Here is a 19,131-nt window from a genome sequence, read left to right on the forward strand (position 1 = left end):
TTTTGTATGGGAAACTGGTTAGTAAGGTTAGATTGTATGGTATCCAGGGAAAGTTAGCTAATTGGATTCAAAATTGGCTCAATGATAAGAGACAAAGGGTGGTGGTAAAGGATTTCACTCAGACTGGAGGCATCTGTCCTATGTTCTGCCGCAAGGATCGGTGCTATACCCAACCTTGTTCATCAGGATTTGTATAGCTAATGGTAGGGCCCTGGGGAGTGTTGTCAAAAAGAGACTTAGGGGTACAGGTACATAGTTCCATAAAAGTGGCATCACAAGTAGACAGGGTGGTGAAGGAAGCATTTAGCATGCTTGCCTTCAGTCAGGGCATTAAGTTTAGGAGTTGGGATGTCATGTTGTGCCTGTACGAGACATTGGTGAGGCCAGTTTTGGAGTACTGTGTACAATTCTGGTCACCATGCTATAGAATGTTACTGAACTGGAATGGTTGCAGAAAAAATTGGCAAGGATGTTACTGAGCCTGGAGGGTTGGAGTTTGCAGACAAAGGCTGGATAGGCTGGGACAGTTTTAACCTCGAAGATAGGAGGCTGCAGGGTGCCTCTACAGAGATTTAGCATGATGTTGATGAAGAGATTGTTTTTACACCATGCCATCGAACACTGTATCTCCTTCCTGTCATCATCTCGTCATTGTTTGAGATCTGACCGACAACATTGGTGATGTCAGCAAATTTGTAAATGGAGTTGGTGCAGAATTTGGCCATACAGTTGTGTGTAGGTATGGAGTATAGTAGGGGTCTGAATATGCAGCCTCGGAGGCACTGGTGTTGAGGATTATAATGGAGAAGATGTTCTCACCTAAGCTTATTGACGGTCGTCTGTTGGTCAGGAAGTCAAGAATCCAGTAACAGAGCAGTGAGCAGAGACCTAGTTCCCAGAGTTTGAAGATGAGATTACTGTCTGCCTTCAATTCCAAATAATCAGTAAGTAGGGACCTAACATAGGTATCCATGTTGTCCAGGTATTTTAACCTGAGGGTAGAGCAAGGGAGATGGTGTCTGCCATGGACCTGTTGTGGTGGTAGGTGAATTCCAAGGGATCAAGGCAATCTGGGAGGCTGCAGCTGATGTGACCCATGACCAGCCTCTCAAAGCACTTCGCAATTAGGTAGTCATTGAGGCACGATGCATGATTTTGCTTCGCACTGGGATGATAGTGACCACCTTGAAGCAGGTGGAAACATCAGATCATAGTAGGAGAGGTTGACGATGTCTGTGAATACTCCTGCCAGAAATCAGTTACAGTCAAATCACCTAAATCAGTTAAGACACAGTTCATGTTGGTACATGTTAGAGACTGTCAATGAATAGATGGACCCAGCTGATGACCCTTGCTATAGCAGTTTGTTTTGGTTATAATTCTCCTCTCTCGAATACAATAACTGTAGTATACTTGTCGCTGGTTCTGCTTTTTAATACTGTTTTATTCTTTTGTTTATGCCACTGAAGTAGCAGTGAATGCTACTCCAGCTGGCTTAAAAAAAATGTGAGCAATGGGGAACTCCCAGCATAAACATGAATACAATTCCAAACCGTGGAAATGCACTTCTTGCCACTGCAGATTATTCAGGTTCACTCTTAAGTTAAGTGAAGTTGCCAAGCTGTCCTTGGCAAACAACAAAAAAAAATGACTGAGTATGAGATAATTTAAGTTGATGTTTTTTTTGGGCCAGGCTTTGATTTGACTGCAACCATTGTATGGGTTTTCATACGACCATAAGGTATAGGAGCAGATGTAGGTCATTCATCCCATCAGCTCTACTCCCTCATTCAATGAGGTAATAGCTGATCTGAATTGTTTTTCTTTTAAAATTCCTCCCTTCAGTTTTACATTTTTGTTACTTTTTTATTCTGTGTTATGACCCTGTTTGTGATTTCTTCTTTCAAGTTAGTTAATTCTAGGCTCCATCTGCCTACTAAATTTTCTCTCAGCACCGTTTTCAAATTCTGCAGTTCCTTTCCTTCCCTAAGGCACTATAAGTCCTTCTACACACTAGAGTTACAGAACTTCAAGAAAGCAGCCCACTACCATCATCTATCGGGCAATTATAGGATGGGCATTAAATGTTGGCCTCTGTAGCAGCATCCCATTACCTTCATTGCCTCAGCACTGTTTGCACGAAGTGCAAGAGAGTTATCTTGGTGTCCTGACTCATGTTTATCTGTTAAATAATATCACCTTGCTGTTGTGCACAAATTTACTGCTATACTGTATTTTCTATATTACTTCAAAAGTACTTCATTGCTGTAACATGCTTTAAAGAGCACGATAATATGCAGAGATAGTAGGAACTGCAAATGCGGCCTTTCTTTTCGAAGCCAGCTCTACAATTGAATGCAAGTTTCAGGTGGTTTTTAGAATCTGCATGGAAGTTTCAGCTTTGAAAATAAAATAAAAAACATGCACAATCACTTGTGAGTAAGGCATTCACTAGAAGGCTGTCTCCAGCGTACTCTAAATGCATGTAAACAGGGGCAGCTTCTAGAAATTGATGTCTGGTCCACAGGAGTTGCATAGCACTTGGGCCCTTTTCAGAATTTGGGGATGATGAACATACTGGTGGTCATTTGAAAACAGTTTGGCTATGAGGACCTTCGACTGTTGATGTGGGTAGACCTCTTGAGAGAAAAGAAAGCCATTTCTCTCATTGTTTTATTTTGCCTAATATCTTAATACATTCTCAATTCAAATTGTTGTTGCCTATGATCTTCCACAACTAGATGTAATGATCTTTCCTTCACTTTCTCGAAGCTTTTTAATACTTTTTTTGAAAACAGTTGCATACCTTTCCTTTTTAAGACCGTAAAAAATAGGAACAGGAGCCAGCTATTCAGCCCCTTGAGCCTGTTCTGCCATTCAACAGAAGCATGGCTGATCCAACATTCCTCATGTACGCTTTCCTGCCTTTTCCCTGTAATCATTGATTCTCCTACTGATCAAAGATCTATCTCCACCTGAAATACACGCAAGGAGAATATTTGAGCCCACATCCCTGGGGGACGTCCTCAGTCTCCAGATAGCTAATCCAATGACATTTTCACTGTTGCACCACCTGCCTATATTTTTGCTTCCTTTCATTTATCCTTGTGGATCTCCCTGTTTCTGTATTGGACCATCTAAAATTAAACACAACATTCTAACAGTAGTGGAATTACACACACATAATTTTTTTGTGTCAGTATTTGTCATTCATGATGGCATGGTAATTTTCTAAATGGATATATTCATACCGCCTGCTATCTATGTTTGAATCCTAGTTGCCTGTTTCTCTGCAATCTTCTGAGTCTTTTTGTTGAGAATGAATATATTCGTCCCTTGTTTTTTTTTTCTCCTAAAAGGCAATATCTCACAGCTACCACAATAAATTACATATGCCATTTCCATCAGTTCTACAAATACATCTAATTCTGAACTCCACAATATGTAGCCTAAATTTGTTAGACGTTGTTCTTTTCAGCCAAACCATCCTCAGAAAAAAGGTCAAAGATATAGTCAATTGGCCAAAGTGATGATTCTTTTTTTTATGCGGAAATTTTCTTGATAAAAACAGTACCTCAGTGAATAAAAACAAATACTTTGGGAACGAAGATCGTATGATCATGATTCCATGTGTAGCCTATACTGCATGTAGCACTTTTTTTGATGCTGTAACTGTAATCTTCAACAACCTGTCACAGGTTGGAATCATAGTCATGCAGCATGGAAACAGACCCATCTTATTTGATACAGCCATGCTTCAGTACCTGACGAGTAGAAAATGGTGCTGAAGATTGTGCAACCATCAGCAAGCATCCATAGTTCAAATATTTTGGTGGAGGGGACATAACTGACACTGCAGATGAAAATAAATGGGCCTCAAGAGAACATCTTGAGGAACTCCTGCAGTGATGCCCTCCGACCAAGATGACGAGACACTAACAACCACAACTATCTTTTTTCCTGCTGGGGATGAATTCAACAAATGGAGAGCTTTCTCCCTAAATCTGAATCAGTTCAGTTTTGCTTGGGGCTCCTTGATGCTATACCTTGGTGCCAAGGGCAGTCACTTTTACCTCACCTCTGGAGTTCAGCTCTTTTGTCTACATTTAGAGCAAGGCTATAATGCAGTTAGGAGATAAGTGGCCCTGATACAACCAAACTGAAGATCAGTAAGAAAGTTGTTCCTCCGCAAGTGCTACTTGACAGCACTATCATCAAGGTCGTCCAACACATTGCTGGTGATGGGCAATAGATCAATAGGGTGGTATTTGGTTGCGTTGAAATTATCCCGCATTACATGTGACAACATCCAGAGAAACAACATTTACCCCACAGTCATGCCAGGTAATGACAAACTCCAACAAGAAAGAACCTAATCTATCACAGATTGACGTTTTAACATTAATACTATTGCAGAATCTCCAACTGAAGACATCCTGAGAGCTACCATTGACCAGAAACCTAAAGGACCAGCTCAGAGTGTAGAAATTCTGTCTGGAATAACTTATCTCCTGTCTTCACCATTGCCTGTTCACCACAAGAACTGGTAAGGTGTGTGTGATAGAATACTTTGCATTTGCTGGATGAGTGCAGCTCCAACACCATCTAAGACAAAGCATGCTGCTTCACATAGAGGTTACTTTTGTGTAGAGTGAACAGAAGAGATGTGTAAAGTAGACATGCTACAGAATTGATATTGAACTCTTCAACATTAATTTAGGCCCAGCAGCAAACATTCTTGTCGGACCAATGCCCAGTTAGCTATTCGGTGTCTTGGAGCCAGGGAAAAAGAACTAATGAATTAGTTTCACAGAACTCTTCTATGTGATAAACAAAATAAGGACTGGGTATCAGTGTTGTGTAGGAGGTGAGAAGGAATTCTAACTTTGTGAGCTGGGCTCTTGAGCACTGTCATATTGTACATGTTGATACATGTCCCTTTGAGTGAGTCTCTGTTGCAAGTCTCTATCCGGTGAATACAGAGTACGGGCTGTTAAAGTTCTAAAGTAATGTACTTTTGCTGAATGTATTTATCACAACAAAAAGATGTATCTCGTTTATTTTACTCATAACAAACATAACGTAAACTCTTTGGAGAGCTATTTCATCTTTGGCTCCCAGGTGTCCCAGCAGCCTGGCAGGTGGTCCTCTCCAGGAGTGGCAATCTCCTGACAGGTGCCTTGTCCTATTTGCGTCTTCTGGATATTCCATCGTTCCTTAATTGGCTTTCCCCGAGCCAAGGAGCTATTAACTGAATTGTTATGAACTTTGTCTTAGTTTTACTTTTATTATTATGTTTGACTTCTGTGATTGATGTAGGTGCTGCAGTGGGTTGGCTTCTAAAACCTTTCACTGCATTTTCATGGAAAAGTGCACATGACAATAAATTTCTGTTCTATTGTATTCTGTTTGCTTTACACAGCTTGCACTGATTCCTTGCTCTCAGAACCTTTTTCGCTGTTCTAAGCTAGCCAAACTTGCATTAATCAAGGTGTAGCATAAACCTTAGGCATGGAACTATTCCAGAATAACAGTGTATGAAGTCATTTGTTTCCTTATTGCAATGTATGTTGATCACATTTCTCACTGGAAAGCAAGTTTATTTCTGTAATTCCACTGAGGTGCTAGTCTTGACTGGGTTCTTGGGATACTCAGAGCCAAACATAATTTCATGATGTGAGGGTGATATTTTAACATGCCCACTTTTGAGTATACCTTCTTGTGTACACCACCTGTGTAACTGAAAAATATGATTGGCACAGGCTGACTTGGGCCCCTACTGACAGAGAGAGAACAGGAATTGGAAAATAGGAGGGAAGAATACTCTGGAAAGAAGTGTGGTATGATGTGGCTGTGAGTATTATAGGGAAGGTAAATTGGGTTAACTTCCCTGTCAGTTATCAGATAACCCACCACATTAACTTTTGACCGATATATCAATGATTACGCAACTATAATAACAGCAGGCCTTTCAGAGTGTAGTGAAAGTAATGAGGCCAGCCAGGTGGACCTCAGAATCAGAGTTCCCTGATTGGGGCTGTTAACCTGGTCTGGCCAGGGATCCCTGGCTGACAGATATAAACAGGAATGTCAGGCACACTGTCCACTCTCAGAGCTGGCTCCGGGGGAGTTGATTAAGTATCAGTGACTTTCCGCATCTAATTAAAGGATGATTTGGTGATGGAATACTTGAATTGGAGTTATTTCAGTGGTGACGAGTGGGATTCAGTGATGTAACTGTGCAAAAGCACCCAATAGCTGAATCCCAGCTAGACTTCAAACAGGTGTAGTGTCCTGTGCTAGGGTACAACTGGCTTTGTCATTTGGAAAATGTGACAAGTAGAGCATGTGAGTTGCAGAGTATTCCAATGGAAGTAGACATGCTCACATTACCTTGCGCAGGACATATCCTGAACAGAGGGAATCTAGGTGCTTGTGGACTCGAGACCGTGAAAGAGTCCCACTAGACTTAACTGAAGTAAGAGAACTCATAGAATCATAGCATCCCTACAGTGTGGAAGCAGGCCACTTAGCCCATCAAGACCACACCGAATTGCCGAAGAGCACCCCACCCAGACTCCCACCCTGTTCCTGTAACCCTGCATTTCCCTTGGATAATCCGCCTAGCCTGCACGTCCCTGGACACAATGGGTAATTTAGCAAGACTAATCCACCTAAGCTGCACATCTTTGGACTGTGGGAAGAAGCCAGAGCACCAGGAAGAGAGACAATGTGCAAACTGCGCACAGTCACCCAAGGTTGGAATTGGATCTGGGTTCCTGGTGCTACAAGGTAGCAGGCCTTACTACTGAGCCACCCTGGTAGGCCAGTAAGATACCCAGGAGAATGCACATCCTGTGAACTCAGCTGACATCTGGTTTGGAACAGATAGATTGAGCAGCAATTTCCAAATCAGAACCAACCAAAATGAACATCTGGTTAAATGATCACCCAGTTCTAATGGAGCTCAATACCATCATGAACATTTCAGTGATGGCAGAATAAAATTCATTCTGGTCTCAACCTTTTATTTACACAAGACCTCAGCTAGACTGAGAACCTATACTAGTGACCCTTTACAGATTAAGGGTATAACTTTAGTTCTGGTCTCTTTAGAGAAGCAGCTGATTCAGTTACCACTGATTTGTAGTAAAACGCTCAAGACCCGAGCTTGATGGGATGAAATTGGTTGGGAAAGAATCACACAGATTAGCTCAACATCTTTCAATTAGATGGCTGCTTGAGTGAAGTCATAATTAAATACCTGGAAGCTTTTCAGCAAGGTCTAGGCACTATGGAAGGAACTACTGTCACCTTGCATTTTGAGCATGAAGCAATACCATGATTTGCAAGGCCACTAAGTGCCATTTGTTTTGTGGATAAAAATCGGAAGACTGGAAAGTGAAGCAATCCTCAAACCAGTTCAGTTTGTGGAATGGGCAGCACCGGTCTTGCTGATTGTGAAGCCCAATGGGTCAGATTGCCTTTGTGGAGATTTTAAGCAGGGAGTAAAGTGCTTTTGCAGTTGGATAACTACCCAATCCCTTGCATAGAGCATTTATATGCAAAATAGGAAGGGGGGTGCTGTCCTATACAAAGCTGGTCGTGAGCCATGCGTACTTGCAGTTGTGGTTAGGTGAGGATTCTCAGAAGTGTGCTACAGTTAATACCCATAAGGTTTTATGCCAATATACCAGACTGCCCTTTTGAGGTAGCAAACCTGTGCAATCTTTCAGTGGATGATGGAGAACATTTTACTATATCCCAGATCACCATTTATCCAGATGATGTGCTAACGACTGAAAAGACTAATACAGGACTTCGAGAACTCGGACGTAGTTCTTAAACATTTCTCCCAGCTGGGCTTTCGCCTTAGAAAGGAAAATTGTGTGTTCCAGGCACCTTAAATAACCTGCTTAGCTACAGAGAAGACAAGGCCGATTACACCCGTTGGAAGATAATGTGAGGGCATTGAAAGGTGCCTGAGTTCCCATGTCTATAGCAGAGCTTAGGTCTTTTCCTGGGCTGGTGAATTATTATGGAGAGTTCATACATAACCTGGCCTTCATCTTGGCACATTGCATCACCTCTTTAAAATGATAGTCAACCTTGGAACTGGTCATGTAGCCAAACCATAGCATTCAGGGAAGTGAAGAAAATCATCATTTAAGGTATTGGCACACTATGATCCTAAGTGAAATCTAATATTGACGGTATTGGGGTAGTATTAGCTCATAGGTAGCCCAGTGGAGACGAATGTCCAATATCATATTCATTCAGGTCATTAGCAAATGCAGAGCCCAAATATGCCAAATAGAAGGAAGGTTTGGTGGTCATATTTAGAGTCCATATGAAATTTCACCAATGCCTTTACCGACATAAACTTGTAATTGTAACAGACTACAAACTCCTGGTAGGTCCAACTAAAGAGGATGAGGCAGTGCTGCCAGTAGCTTCAGACGAATTCAGTGATGGGCTCTAATACTAAGTGTATATGCGTACATGTTGGAACACCAGCAAGTTGCAAATGCGGATGCAAATGAGCTGCCTCCCACAAGTAGATACACCACCAGTGGTACCACCACCGGAAGAGTCCGTAATGGTTTTAAATTTACTGAACATACTTCCAGTCACAGCAGACAATGTCAGGCTTTGGATACAAAAGGATCTGGTCCTGGCAAAACTGAAAGAGCTGATGGTGATGGGGGAAGAGACCAGATCACAGTACAGGGCAGCATATTATTTTTGGGGCGCAGAAGTGATTCTCCCATGCAAAGGCCACTAGTAGATGTTAACTGAACTCCACCGAAGTTATCCAAGAGGTTTAAAAATGAAGATATTGGCGAGGAGTCATTTCTGGTGGTCAGGATTGGATACAGACTTAGCTACATTGGTGGGACAGTGCAGAGAGTGCCAACAAGGATAAAAATTTATCACCAGCAGCTTCCCCACATTTGTAGGAATGGCCAGGTTACCCCTACACTTGGTTGTGTGTCAACAGTGCAGGTCCTTTCATGGGCTTAATGTTCGTTGTCATTTGTGGCTTGATGTACATAGAATTAATTCTATCAAGCACGGTGATGTGATAAATAAACTGTGTGCATGTTTTTCTATGCACGGACTCCCAGAATTGTTGGTCACAAATAATGGGCCATTGTTTACCAGCAGGAAATTTGAGTGTTTCCTAAGGTTAAATAGTATTCAACATATAAGGACAGTTTCACACCATCTATCGTGCAGCGAAAGGGCAGTCCAAACTTTGAAGCCTAACTTTAAAAAAAACACCCTACAGCTTCGCTGGATATCAAATAGTCTTGGTTCCTATTTGATTAACAGACCACCCTTCACATAATTCAGGGATAGTTCAAGCAGAGTTTGTAATGGGGAGAGGACTGTACACCAGGTTTAATCTAATCTTCTCAAAACTTTGGTTGGGATGGTGTGAAACAGCATCAAAAAGCAAGAAGTTGATGCTGAATCTTTTGATTAGGCCTCAACAAGAATGTTGTGTACAATTTAGGAAGACACATTATAAGAGCAATGTGATAGCACTGGAGAGGTTACAGAGGAGATTTACCTGAAGGTTTCCTCGACTGAACATTTTTAGTTGTGAAGAGAGATTGAATAGATTGGATTTGTTTACCTTGGAGTAGAGGACGCTGAGGAGGAACATGATCGAGATGTATAAAATTCTGAAAGGCATACAGAGTGGATGGGAAGAAACTTCCCTCTCTGATGGAGGGAATCCCACATAGGATCCGTAGATTTAAGGTCAGGGACAGGAGGTTTAGAGGAGATGTGAACAAATCTTTTTTCCACTTGGTGGGAGTGTCGAACTCACTGCTTATAACAGTGGTGGAGGCAGAAACTCTCTTAACCTTTTAAGAAATATTTATTGGCCAAGTGCTGGAAAATAGGATTTAAATAGTTCGGTGGTTGTTTTTGACTGGCACAGACTGAATGCTCCAAAGGGCTTTTTTTCTGTGCTGTAGACTTCCATGATTATGACACTATGACTGTGACTAAGTGGAGAATTAAAGGAATGCTGTATTGTCAAAGTTATGATCTTTTCAGTGAGGCAATAACTGGAAGCACTGTCTGCAAGATGGATTTTGCTGTTATTTGAATCACAGCAGCATCCAGATGCACTTTCTCAAAAGACATGGATCTACTAGTCATTCTCTACCTTTTGTTTGTCAATCTTTTTCAGGAAGCTTTTGAAGGATGTGATAATATGCTTTTTGTTTTTAAACTACACTTTTTTGTTGCCAATTTCATTACTGACTGACTTTTTTCTAAATTTTATTTTACTGAATTTAAATTCTAAAACTGCTACAGCTTCTTAGTCCTTTAATATAACCACTGCATTAGTGCATCCTTGTAAATGTAAATGATTTTAAATATTCAACAGCCGTGGTTGAGACTATTACGGCTGGGTGTTGTATATAAATGGGTGTTAAATAGTTATTTGGCTCCAACTTAACCGGTTTCAAAATTTGTACAGGTGTATAACTGTGCCATTTATTTGTAAAACCTTTACATTATATTGGTTAATTTGTTCTCTGGATGTTTAGAACGCTGGCATGGCCACTCTCATTGCTGCCTTGATTTGCAATGATTGCAGTGAAACTGGAGTCACCTATTGGCACAACCATTTGAAGTGCCACGTACACCTACCTGAAGGATAGATCAAGTTGCTTATTTCAGCAATTTGGCCATGCTGAGATTGACTTGTATGCTATACTCCAAGGAAAGAAGGAACTCAAGAAAATTAAAATCATCAGGAAGTTAGTACCTGGCAAACTGTTGGAACTACAGGCCACTAAGTCCCCCAGTCCTGATATTTTTCACGTGTGGCTCTTAAAAGAAATGACTAGCGATGCAGTTATAACATAACTTCTAATTTTTGAAAATTCATTAAATTTGGCGAAAGAGCAGGAAATAGCTAATGTAACTGTTTTCTTTGAAAAGGCAGTGAGATAGAAAGCAGGAAACTACAAACTAATTAGCTTAACATATGTCATAGAGAGCATAGAGTTCTTTAAGGGAGTGACAGTTGCTATGGATAAAGATGTAATATTGGATGTGCTATACTTGGATTCTAGAAAAAGTGCCACACCAAAGATTATTACAGACAATGAAAGAAATTATTATAGAAAAATAAGAGGTTACATTATTGGTATGGATAGTTGATTGGATAACTAACAAGAAAGGGAGAGCATAAATGGTCACCTTCTGGTTGGCAAGACATCAAGCATGGTGTGCCACAGCAATCAGTGCTGGGCCGTCAGCTTTTTTAGCAGTTTTTCAAAGTTATTCAAATAAAGGGATCAAAAGTATGGCTCTAAGTTTGATAATGATGCAAATATAGATTTTAAAAGAAGTAGAGGACACAAGGAGGCTACAAAATAAAAATTAGTTTAGGTGAGTGAGGTCTGGCAAATTAGGTATAATTGGGACAGTATGAAATTCTTCAATTTAAGAAGAAAATTGTTGGAAATTCACTAAGTAGTGAAAGATTGCAGACCTCTGATATGCAGAGGGATCTGGATGTCTAAGTACATGAATTTTAAAAAGTATAGCATATACAGCTGTTATTAAGAAAGCTAATAGAATGTTAATATCTATCACAAAGGGAATTGAATACATAAGTAGGGAGGGTGTGCTGCAGTTTTACAGGGCAATGATAAGACCATGTCTTGAGTACTATGTAAAGTACTAGTCTCATTATGTCAGGAGAAATGGAAAATATGTTAGAGGCAGTTCAGAGAAGATTTACCAGACTAATAACAGAAATGGATCAGTTATGCTATGAGGAAAGACTGGGCAAGCTAGGTTTGTATGCTGTCAGGTTTGGACGAGAAGGCGGTATCTTGATTAAAACGCACAAAATCCTGAGGTGATTTTATCAGGTGAATGCAGAAAAGATGGACAGCTCAGCGGTTAGCACTGCTGCCTGTCAGTGCCGGGGACCTAGGGTCAATTCCAGCCTCAGGCAGCTGACTGTGTCGAGTGTGAACATTCTCACTGTGTATGCATGGGTTTTCTCCATTTGCTCTGGTTTTCTCCCACAATCCAAAGATGTTCAGTTCATAGAATCATAGAATCCCTACAGTATGGAAACTGGCCATTTGGTCAATCTAGTCCATTCATCAACCCTCTGAAGACCATACCATCCAGGCCCACCCACACCCTACCGTATCTTTGTAACCCTGAATTTCCCATGGCAAACCAACCTAGTCTGCACATTCCTGAACTCTGGGCAATTTGGCATGGTCAATCCACCTAATCCACACATCTTTGGACTGTGGATTGCTTGAATTTAGGTGATTAGCAGGTTTTGTAGATGAGCTATGGTAAATGTGAGGTTACAGGGATAGGGAGGGGACTGGGTCTGGCTGGGCTGCTTTTTGGAGGGCTCATGCAGACTCGATGGGGTGAATGACCTTTTTCCGCACTGTAGAGATTCTATGACAAGAAATTCATGGAGAGTCCAGAAATGGGACCACTGTTTGTCTTAAATGGACACCCTTTATTTTTAGAGTTCAGGAGAACTTGTTCTCATGGTTGTTGAGTGCACTTTGAACTATTCATTAAAAGGCAGTGGAGGCAGGATCTTTGAATACTTTCGGAGATAGATAAATTCTTAAGGGATGGGGTGAAAAACTGAAGGTAAACAGCAATGTGTAATTGGTCAAAATCAGGTAAACCATAATCACTTTCAATGACAGTGCAGGCTGAAAGGGTCAATTGGCCTAATCCTAGTTTGCATGTTTGTATGTATATAATCTATTGGTTGATGTTGAAACACAGTGTAAATCACATTACTTGTAACAGGAGGATACAATAAAAAGTATCACGTGTAAACCAGATTTATAGTAATTAACTCCATTTATGAGTAACATGTTTGTGGTTTCTAATTCTGGGGATGTTTGGCTGACATGCGAGAAACTGTTGTTGGTCTCTGCTTGACCTGTCGAGGTGTAGCCACTCAACTCGGAAGAAATAGGAAATTGCAACGTTACCTGACTTTGCCAGCTCAAGGCAAGAATGAAATTAGTTGCAGATAAATAGTGGTGGTTGATTTGACCAGAACTGTCATCTAAAGTGGTGAGTGTAAACTGGATTATGTATGGAAAAAGAAGAAATCAAATAATTTATCAAATTTTAAAAATTAAGAATTCATTGCAATTTAAGTTAGGTTTGAATAGAAACATAAAAGATAAGATCAGGAGACGACCATTTGGCCCTTTGAGCCTGCTCTGCCATTTGTCACAGTCATGGCTGATTGTCCAATTCAATAGCCTAATCCTGCTTTCTCCCCATAACCTTTAATCCCATTTAACCCAAGGGCTATACCTAGCTGTCTCTTGAGTACGTTCTGTGTTTTGGCTTCGTCTGCTTCCTGTGGTAATGAATTCCACAGGCTTACCATTCTTTGGGTGAAGAAATGCCTCCTGGTCTCCATCCTAAATCGTCTACCCCGAATCCTCAGATGGGGACTGCTGGTTCTGGACATACCCACCATTGGGAACATCCTTCCTGCATCCACCCTGTCGAGACCTGTTAGAATTTTAAAGTCTATGAGACCCCCATCCCCACCTCCACCCCTATCTCGCAGCATTTCATTCATCTGACCCCCAGCAAAAACAATTCTAAACTAGTCAATCTCTCCTGATATGTCAGTACATATCAACCTGGTTAACCTTCGCTGCACTCGCTTGAGAGCAAGGGCATCCTTCCTCAGAAGAGGAGAGCAAAACTGCACACAGTGTTCCAGGTGTGACCTCACCAAGGCCCTGTATTACTGCAATAACTGATTCTAAACTCAAAACCTCTCGCCGTGAAGGCCAACATACCACGTACTGCCTTCACCACCTACTGCATTTGCATGTTTACCTTTCGCAACTGGTGGTCAAGGACACTCGTCCCTCTTGCACAGTCCCCTCTCCCAATTTACAGCCATTCAGGTAGAACATAGAACAGTAGAGCACAGAACAGGCCCTTCAGCCCACGATGTTGTGCTGACCATTGATCCTCATGTATGCACCCTCAAATTTCTGTGACCATATGATGTCCAGCAGTCTCTTAAATGTCCCCAATGACCTTGCTTCCACAACTGCTGCTGGCAACGCATTCCATGCTCTCTCAACTCTGTGTAAAGAACCCGCCTCTGACATCCCCTCTATACTTTCCTCCAACCAGCTTAAAACTATGACCCTGCGTGTTAGCCTTTCCTGCCCTGGGAAGTAGTCTCTGGCTATCAACTCTATCTATGCCTCTCATTATCTTGTATACCTCAATTAGGTCCCCTCTCCTCCTCCTTTTCTCCAATGAAAAAAAGTCCGAACTCAGTCAACCTCTCTTCATAAGATAAGCCCTCCAGTCCAGGCAGCATCCTGGTAAACCTCCTCTGAACCGTCTCCAAAGCATCCACATCTTTCCTATAATAGAGCGACCAGTAATCTGCCGCCTTGCTTTTGCTTCCAAAGTAAATAACCTCACATATTTATCCAAATTATACTGCATCTGTCATTGATTTGCTGACCTAACCAACCTGTCCAGATCATGCTGAAGGATCTCTGCATCCTCATTGCAATTCACGCTCCCACCCAACTTGGTATCATCTGCAAACTTTGCGACATTACATTTTGTTCCCTCATCTAACTCACCAGTATATCGTGTGAATAGCTGGGGCCCCAGCACCGATCCCTGTGGCACTCCACTAATTACTGCCTGCCAATTAGAAAAGAACCCATTAATTCCCACTCTTTGTTTCCCCTCTGCCAACCAGTTTTCCATATATCTCAATACATTACCCCCACTTCCATGCGCTTTAATCTTGCACAATAATCTCTTATGTGATATTTTGTCCAAAACTCTAAGTCCAAATATACCGTATTGACTGGCTCCCCCTTGTCAGCTCTACTAGCTACATCTTCATAGAATTCCAACAGATTTGTCAAGCATGATTTCAAAAATCCGTGCTGACTCTGTATGATCTTGCCACTGCTTTCTAAATTCTCCACTTTAAAGCCCTTGACAATTAATTCAAGAATGTTCCCCACTACCGATGTTAGGCTGTTCACCTGTGGCTTGGCATGAATAGAATTTCAAAGAATCAAAACTACTTTATTTTTTATCAGAAACCATAACAACAGGGTTATCAGCTGATCTGCCTTTAGTTTGTTTAATCTGACTAAAGCCTGACTGGAAATTAAAATGATGTTCTTTAGTGTAAGGATAGGCCGTTAATCAGTATTCATTAAGGAATGAGGCAGTGTGCAATTTGTTATCAGCAACAATATTTCAACTGGATCTGTTTGGAATTATTGCTCCCAGTCCTAACAAATGATCATTTCTTAATTTGATTACCTGTACAAAAGATTAGTCATCACTTGTCAGTAGTTAATTTTAAATATTGGCACCAGTACACAACAGGAAGAAGAATTTTGTTCAAATCAATATTTTATGCCTTTATTTAACCATTTCACATTGCTTCCACCACTACCAAAAACTGTCCAGTACTGCTAGGACTTGGCTGTCATGTCACACTCCTCAAATTCCTTCTTTGGACTTATGTTGACCAGTGTTGAAAGGAAATGTCCTTTGCATATGGCTTGTGTGCAGTAGAAATACCCTACAAATTTCATCTTGTCCATCAAAATACTTTTGCTTGTAACAACACTGTAATTTCTTAGTTTCCTGCTTTCTGTTTCACATACATTTTATGTGCTGACAATCATAGAATAGCTCTCCTGCATACATCATTTCATTTAAGTCATGCTATTTTCAGTTCCTCAAATGGTTTTAGCGCAAAGGTATTGTGTTCGAAATCATGCAAGGAATTTACAAGGTTTGATTCCTTCTGAATGGAATGATCTGAACTAGGATTGTGGTATCTTAGTTGGTATCTTGCCTTTGGGTTATGGATTGAAACATGCAATTTATCACTGTTCTCAGTCTCTAATCAGTGATATATGCATGCATTTTTCAGCAGGTGGGATGTCTAACATTGAGATGGGTTGGATTGAATTTTGATTGTTGATATGCAGGGATTCATAATCCTACTGTGAACCTCCCTCAGTAGGTTAGAAAGAGAGAACTTGTAGAATTATTGTATTAAAATATTTCTAAGTCAGTAATTGCTCATCATTTATTGTGGGTATTACTTGGGGTATGTTATAAATAGTCAAAAGGTTGATCCTAAAATATTAAGCTTTGGGGTAATTATAAACTAAGGTATATAAATGGAAATGTGGCAATTCTATGGCATGTTGTTGATCTTTAATGTCAGAAGGGACCAGTATTGTTTGCATTTTCCTCTCAGTATACATGCTACATGTAACTTGCTGTAGAATGAAGAGATGTTATCTTCTACAGTTTTCATTTGTAAAGACCCCACCTGGATTGTGTTAAATTTTATTCAGTTTTTTTCCCCCTCATTCCTCATTGCAGTTGTCCTTGGTTTCACTGAGTTTACTTCAGTCTTCAATTCTAATGCTGTTCATCTGCTATAAAGCAAAATTACTTCCGTTTTTATCCGGGAATATTGTTGTGATATTTTATGATTATTAAAATGGTTACTTAAATGGCAACTTGTGTAATTAACATAGTATGATCAAGTTCCAGTCATTGATCCAAAACAGTAGCTCCATTTCCCTCTGCCCTTGCTGAGAGACGTCCTATTTCTAAAAAATTGTATTGCTTCCGATTTCTAGTATCTGTAGTATTTTGCTTATTGATTAAATTCTTCAAAACATTAAGTAAAAACAAAATAACTATTTTTTTAATCTTTTTTCAGGTTTCATTCAAGCCTTGGCAATTGTAATTGTATCATCTAAAATCCATTTTGTGATGTTCTGTGGATCATTTGACAAGCAGCCCCAATTAAAAACAATGCCAAGATGAACATATGTGAAAAGATGCTGCTGAGTAACAGATATTTGTAGACAGCATAATCCTTCAAATTGAGTTCCCTGGTGGTTCTCTCAAGGAGATTCTTACTTCCAAAGGAGATGGTTGCACATTTAATAGAAGCTGTTGGGAGAAACCAGTGTGGAGCATGACCAGTTTAAAACGATCCCAGACTGAGAAGGTGGGTATTGGTTCCACTTCAGTTCTTGGGCCTGAACTAACTATTGGTGCACGCTCAGATGACTTCTACGCACGACGTTTCCGAACGTCAAATGGCACATTTGGTTCATCTGGTGTAACGGGGCCACCACCACGAAGTGAAAGTGCTCATCATGTTGGTGCAATGCCAGGTGTGCCTAAAATGGGTGTTCGAGCGAGGATTGCTGACTGGCCTCCCAGAAAAGACATGGCTAAAGAGTCTAGTAGAACAAGTGACCAAGAGTCTGCAGGAAGCCCAGATGGCACTATCATGTCTATCCACTCTGGTAGCCCAAACAGCCGGCTGAGCCAAAGTAATCAAAATTCTCTGGAATCCTTGGCATCAAGGAGGGTACACAGTGACTATCTACAACCCAAAGCACAAGAGATGGAGAATTTGGATTCTAGGTTTCTTACACCAGATGGTTACCTTCAATCTCCTGCAAAGGGCCTTCGCAGAATAAGGCAGCGCAGTAATAGTGACATTACCATTAGCGAGCTGGATGTCGATGGAGCCGAGGAATATGGAGCATTGAGTCACAAAATGGGAACTGCCCTTCACCGTGAATATGGCAGCACTTCCTCCATTGACAAACATGGAATGTCAGGGGACAGTTTTTTTGATTTGTTAAAGGGTTATAGAAATGAACAGTCAGATCAGCGAAGCCCAGCACCAGAGCAACTCAGTGAGTTACTGAAGGCAGAGGCCAATAAAGCCTATGGTTCAAATGTTGAAAGCACCAAATCTGACTTTGTGGATGGTTTCTTTTCACACAGAGGGAGTCCCAGGCCACTGCATAAAGAAAGGGAGAAACCACTTAAGAGACGGTCAAAGTCTGAGACGGGGGATTCTTCTATTTTTCGCAAATTGCGCAATGCCAAAGGTGAAAGTGAACTAGGCAAATCAGCAGACTTTGAGGACAGCAAATCAGAAGACAGTGTGAAGGGCTGGACTTGCCAAAAGTGCTTTGCTCATTATGATGTGCAGAGTGTTCTCTTTGACTTGAATGAAGCCGTGACGACCAGGCACAATGTCATTAAAAGGAGGAACACCACAACAGGTGCATCTGCGGCGGCTGCTGCCTCACTGGCTACTGGTCCAATGGCGCATTCAGTCAGCTTCAGCTCTCCCTCAGGTAGTACAGAGGACCTGAATTCAAAAGAGAATCTCAATGTAGACTATGGGGATGAGAAAAGCAATGAACTTGTACTGAGCTGCTCATACTTCAGGAATGAGATTGGTGGAGAAGGAGAACGCAAGATAAGTCTATCCCGGTCAAATTCTGGGTCACTGAGTGGATTTGAAAATACATCTGAATTTTCCCTGAGCTCTCACTGCACAAATGCAGGAGTTGCTGTTCTGGAGATATCAAAAGAAAACTTGGCAGTACATTGTGAAAAGGTGAAGAGGTACATTGTGGAGCATGTGGACCTTGGAGCTTACTATTACCGAAAATACTTCCATCAAAAAGGTAAAGCTTTAATTTAGTTTCTGTCAATATCTCTAGTGTAGGAAGTGATTGGTCAGAGGTGCCTCGCTAATGATGAAATGGTTTTCACAAAGTGATACATTGAGTTTCTGGTCTGCAAATATTGGCATCAGATTTTATCTAAAAATAAGTAGCCGCGAAAAGAGGAATTCTTAATGGGAGATTTGAGCAAAGCATGGAACTGCTTTTAGGTTAGCATATTTTTAAAATCAAATACATTACTTCTCTGTGCTAAAATTGATTATTTATCAGCAATCACATTTAATGCAATTACAATGTGGAAGACAATGAGGTAGGATGGTAGTCAGTAGCAATAGTTCCATGCTTTGCTGGATTACTCAATGGCCAACTATGTCACAAACTCATTCTATGTTTACAAGCATTTCACTTGGTAAATGGTTCTTAATGAAACATTAAGAAATGACGTTATGCACTTCAGAATTGTAATTGAAGTTAATTTCCTAAATGTTTGAAAGTGAATTTAATTTAACACCCAATACTGGCATAAATAACAATGATAACACAG

The 19,131-nt window shown here is 40.8% G+C and overlaps 1 protein-coding gene across 12 annotated transcripts in view; it reads left to right on the forward strand.

The window, feature by feature from the left end:
* sipa1l1 (signal-induced proliferation-associated 1 like 1) overlaps nt 1-19,131 on the forward strand; it is a 323,672-nt gene that overhangs the window by 171,165 nt on the left and 133,376 nt on the right. For 7 of the 12 annotated variants that reach the window (XM_048537173.2, XM_048537174.2, XM_048537175.2 and 4 more), the window contains one exon: nt 16,805-18,587. In XM_048537173.2, coding sequence (XP_048393130.1) covers nt 17,066-18,587 — 1,522 coding nt within the window. In that variant the 5' untranslated portion in view covers nt 16,805-17,065. Of the gene's footprint in view, nt 1-4,416; nt 4,552-16,804; nt 18,588-19,131 lie in introns of all 12 variants that reach the window. The other 5 variants (XM_048537168.2, XM_059649283.1, XM_059649286.1 and 2 more) reach the window with 2 other exon arrangements.

The sequence above is a fragment of the Stegostoma tigrinum genome, chromosome 10, assembly GCF_030684315.1.
Source record: "Stegostoma tigrinum isolate sSteTig4 chromosome 10, sSteTig4.hap1, whole genome shotgun sequence".
Lineage (NCBI taxonomy): Eukaryota > Metazoa > Chordata > Chondrichthyes > Orectolobiformes > Stegostomatidae > Stegostoma > Stegostoma tigrinum.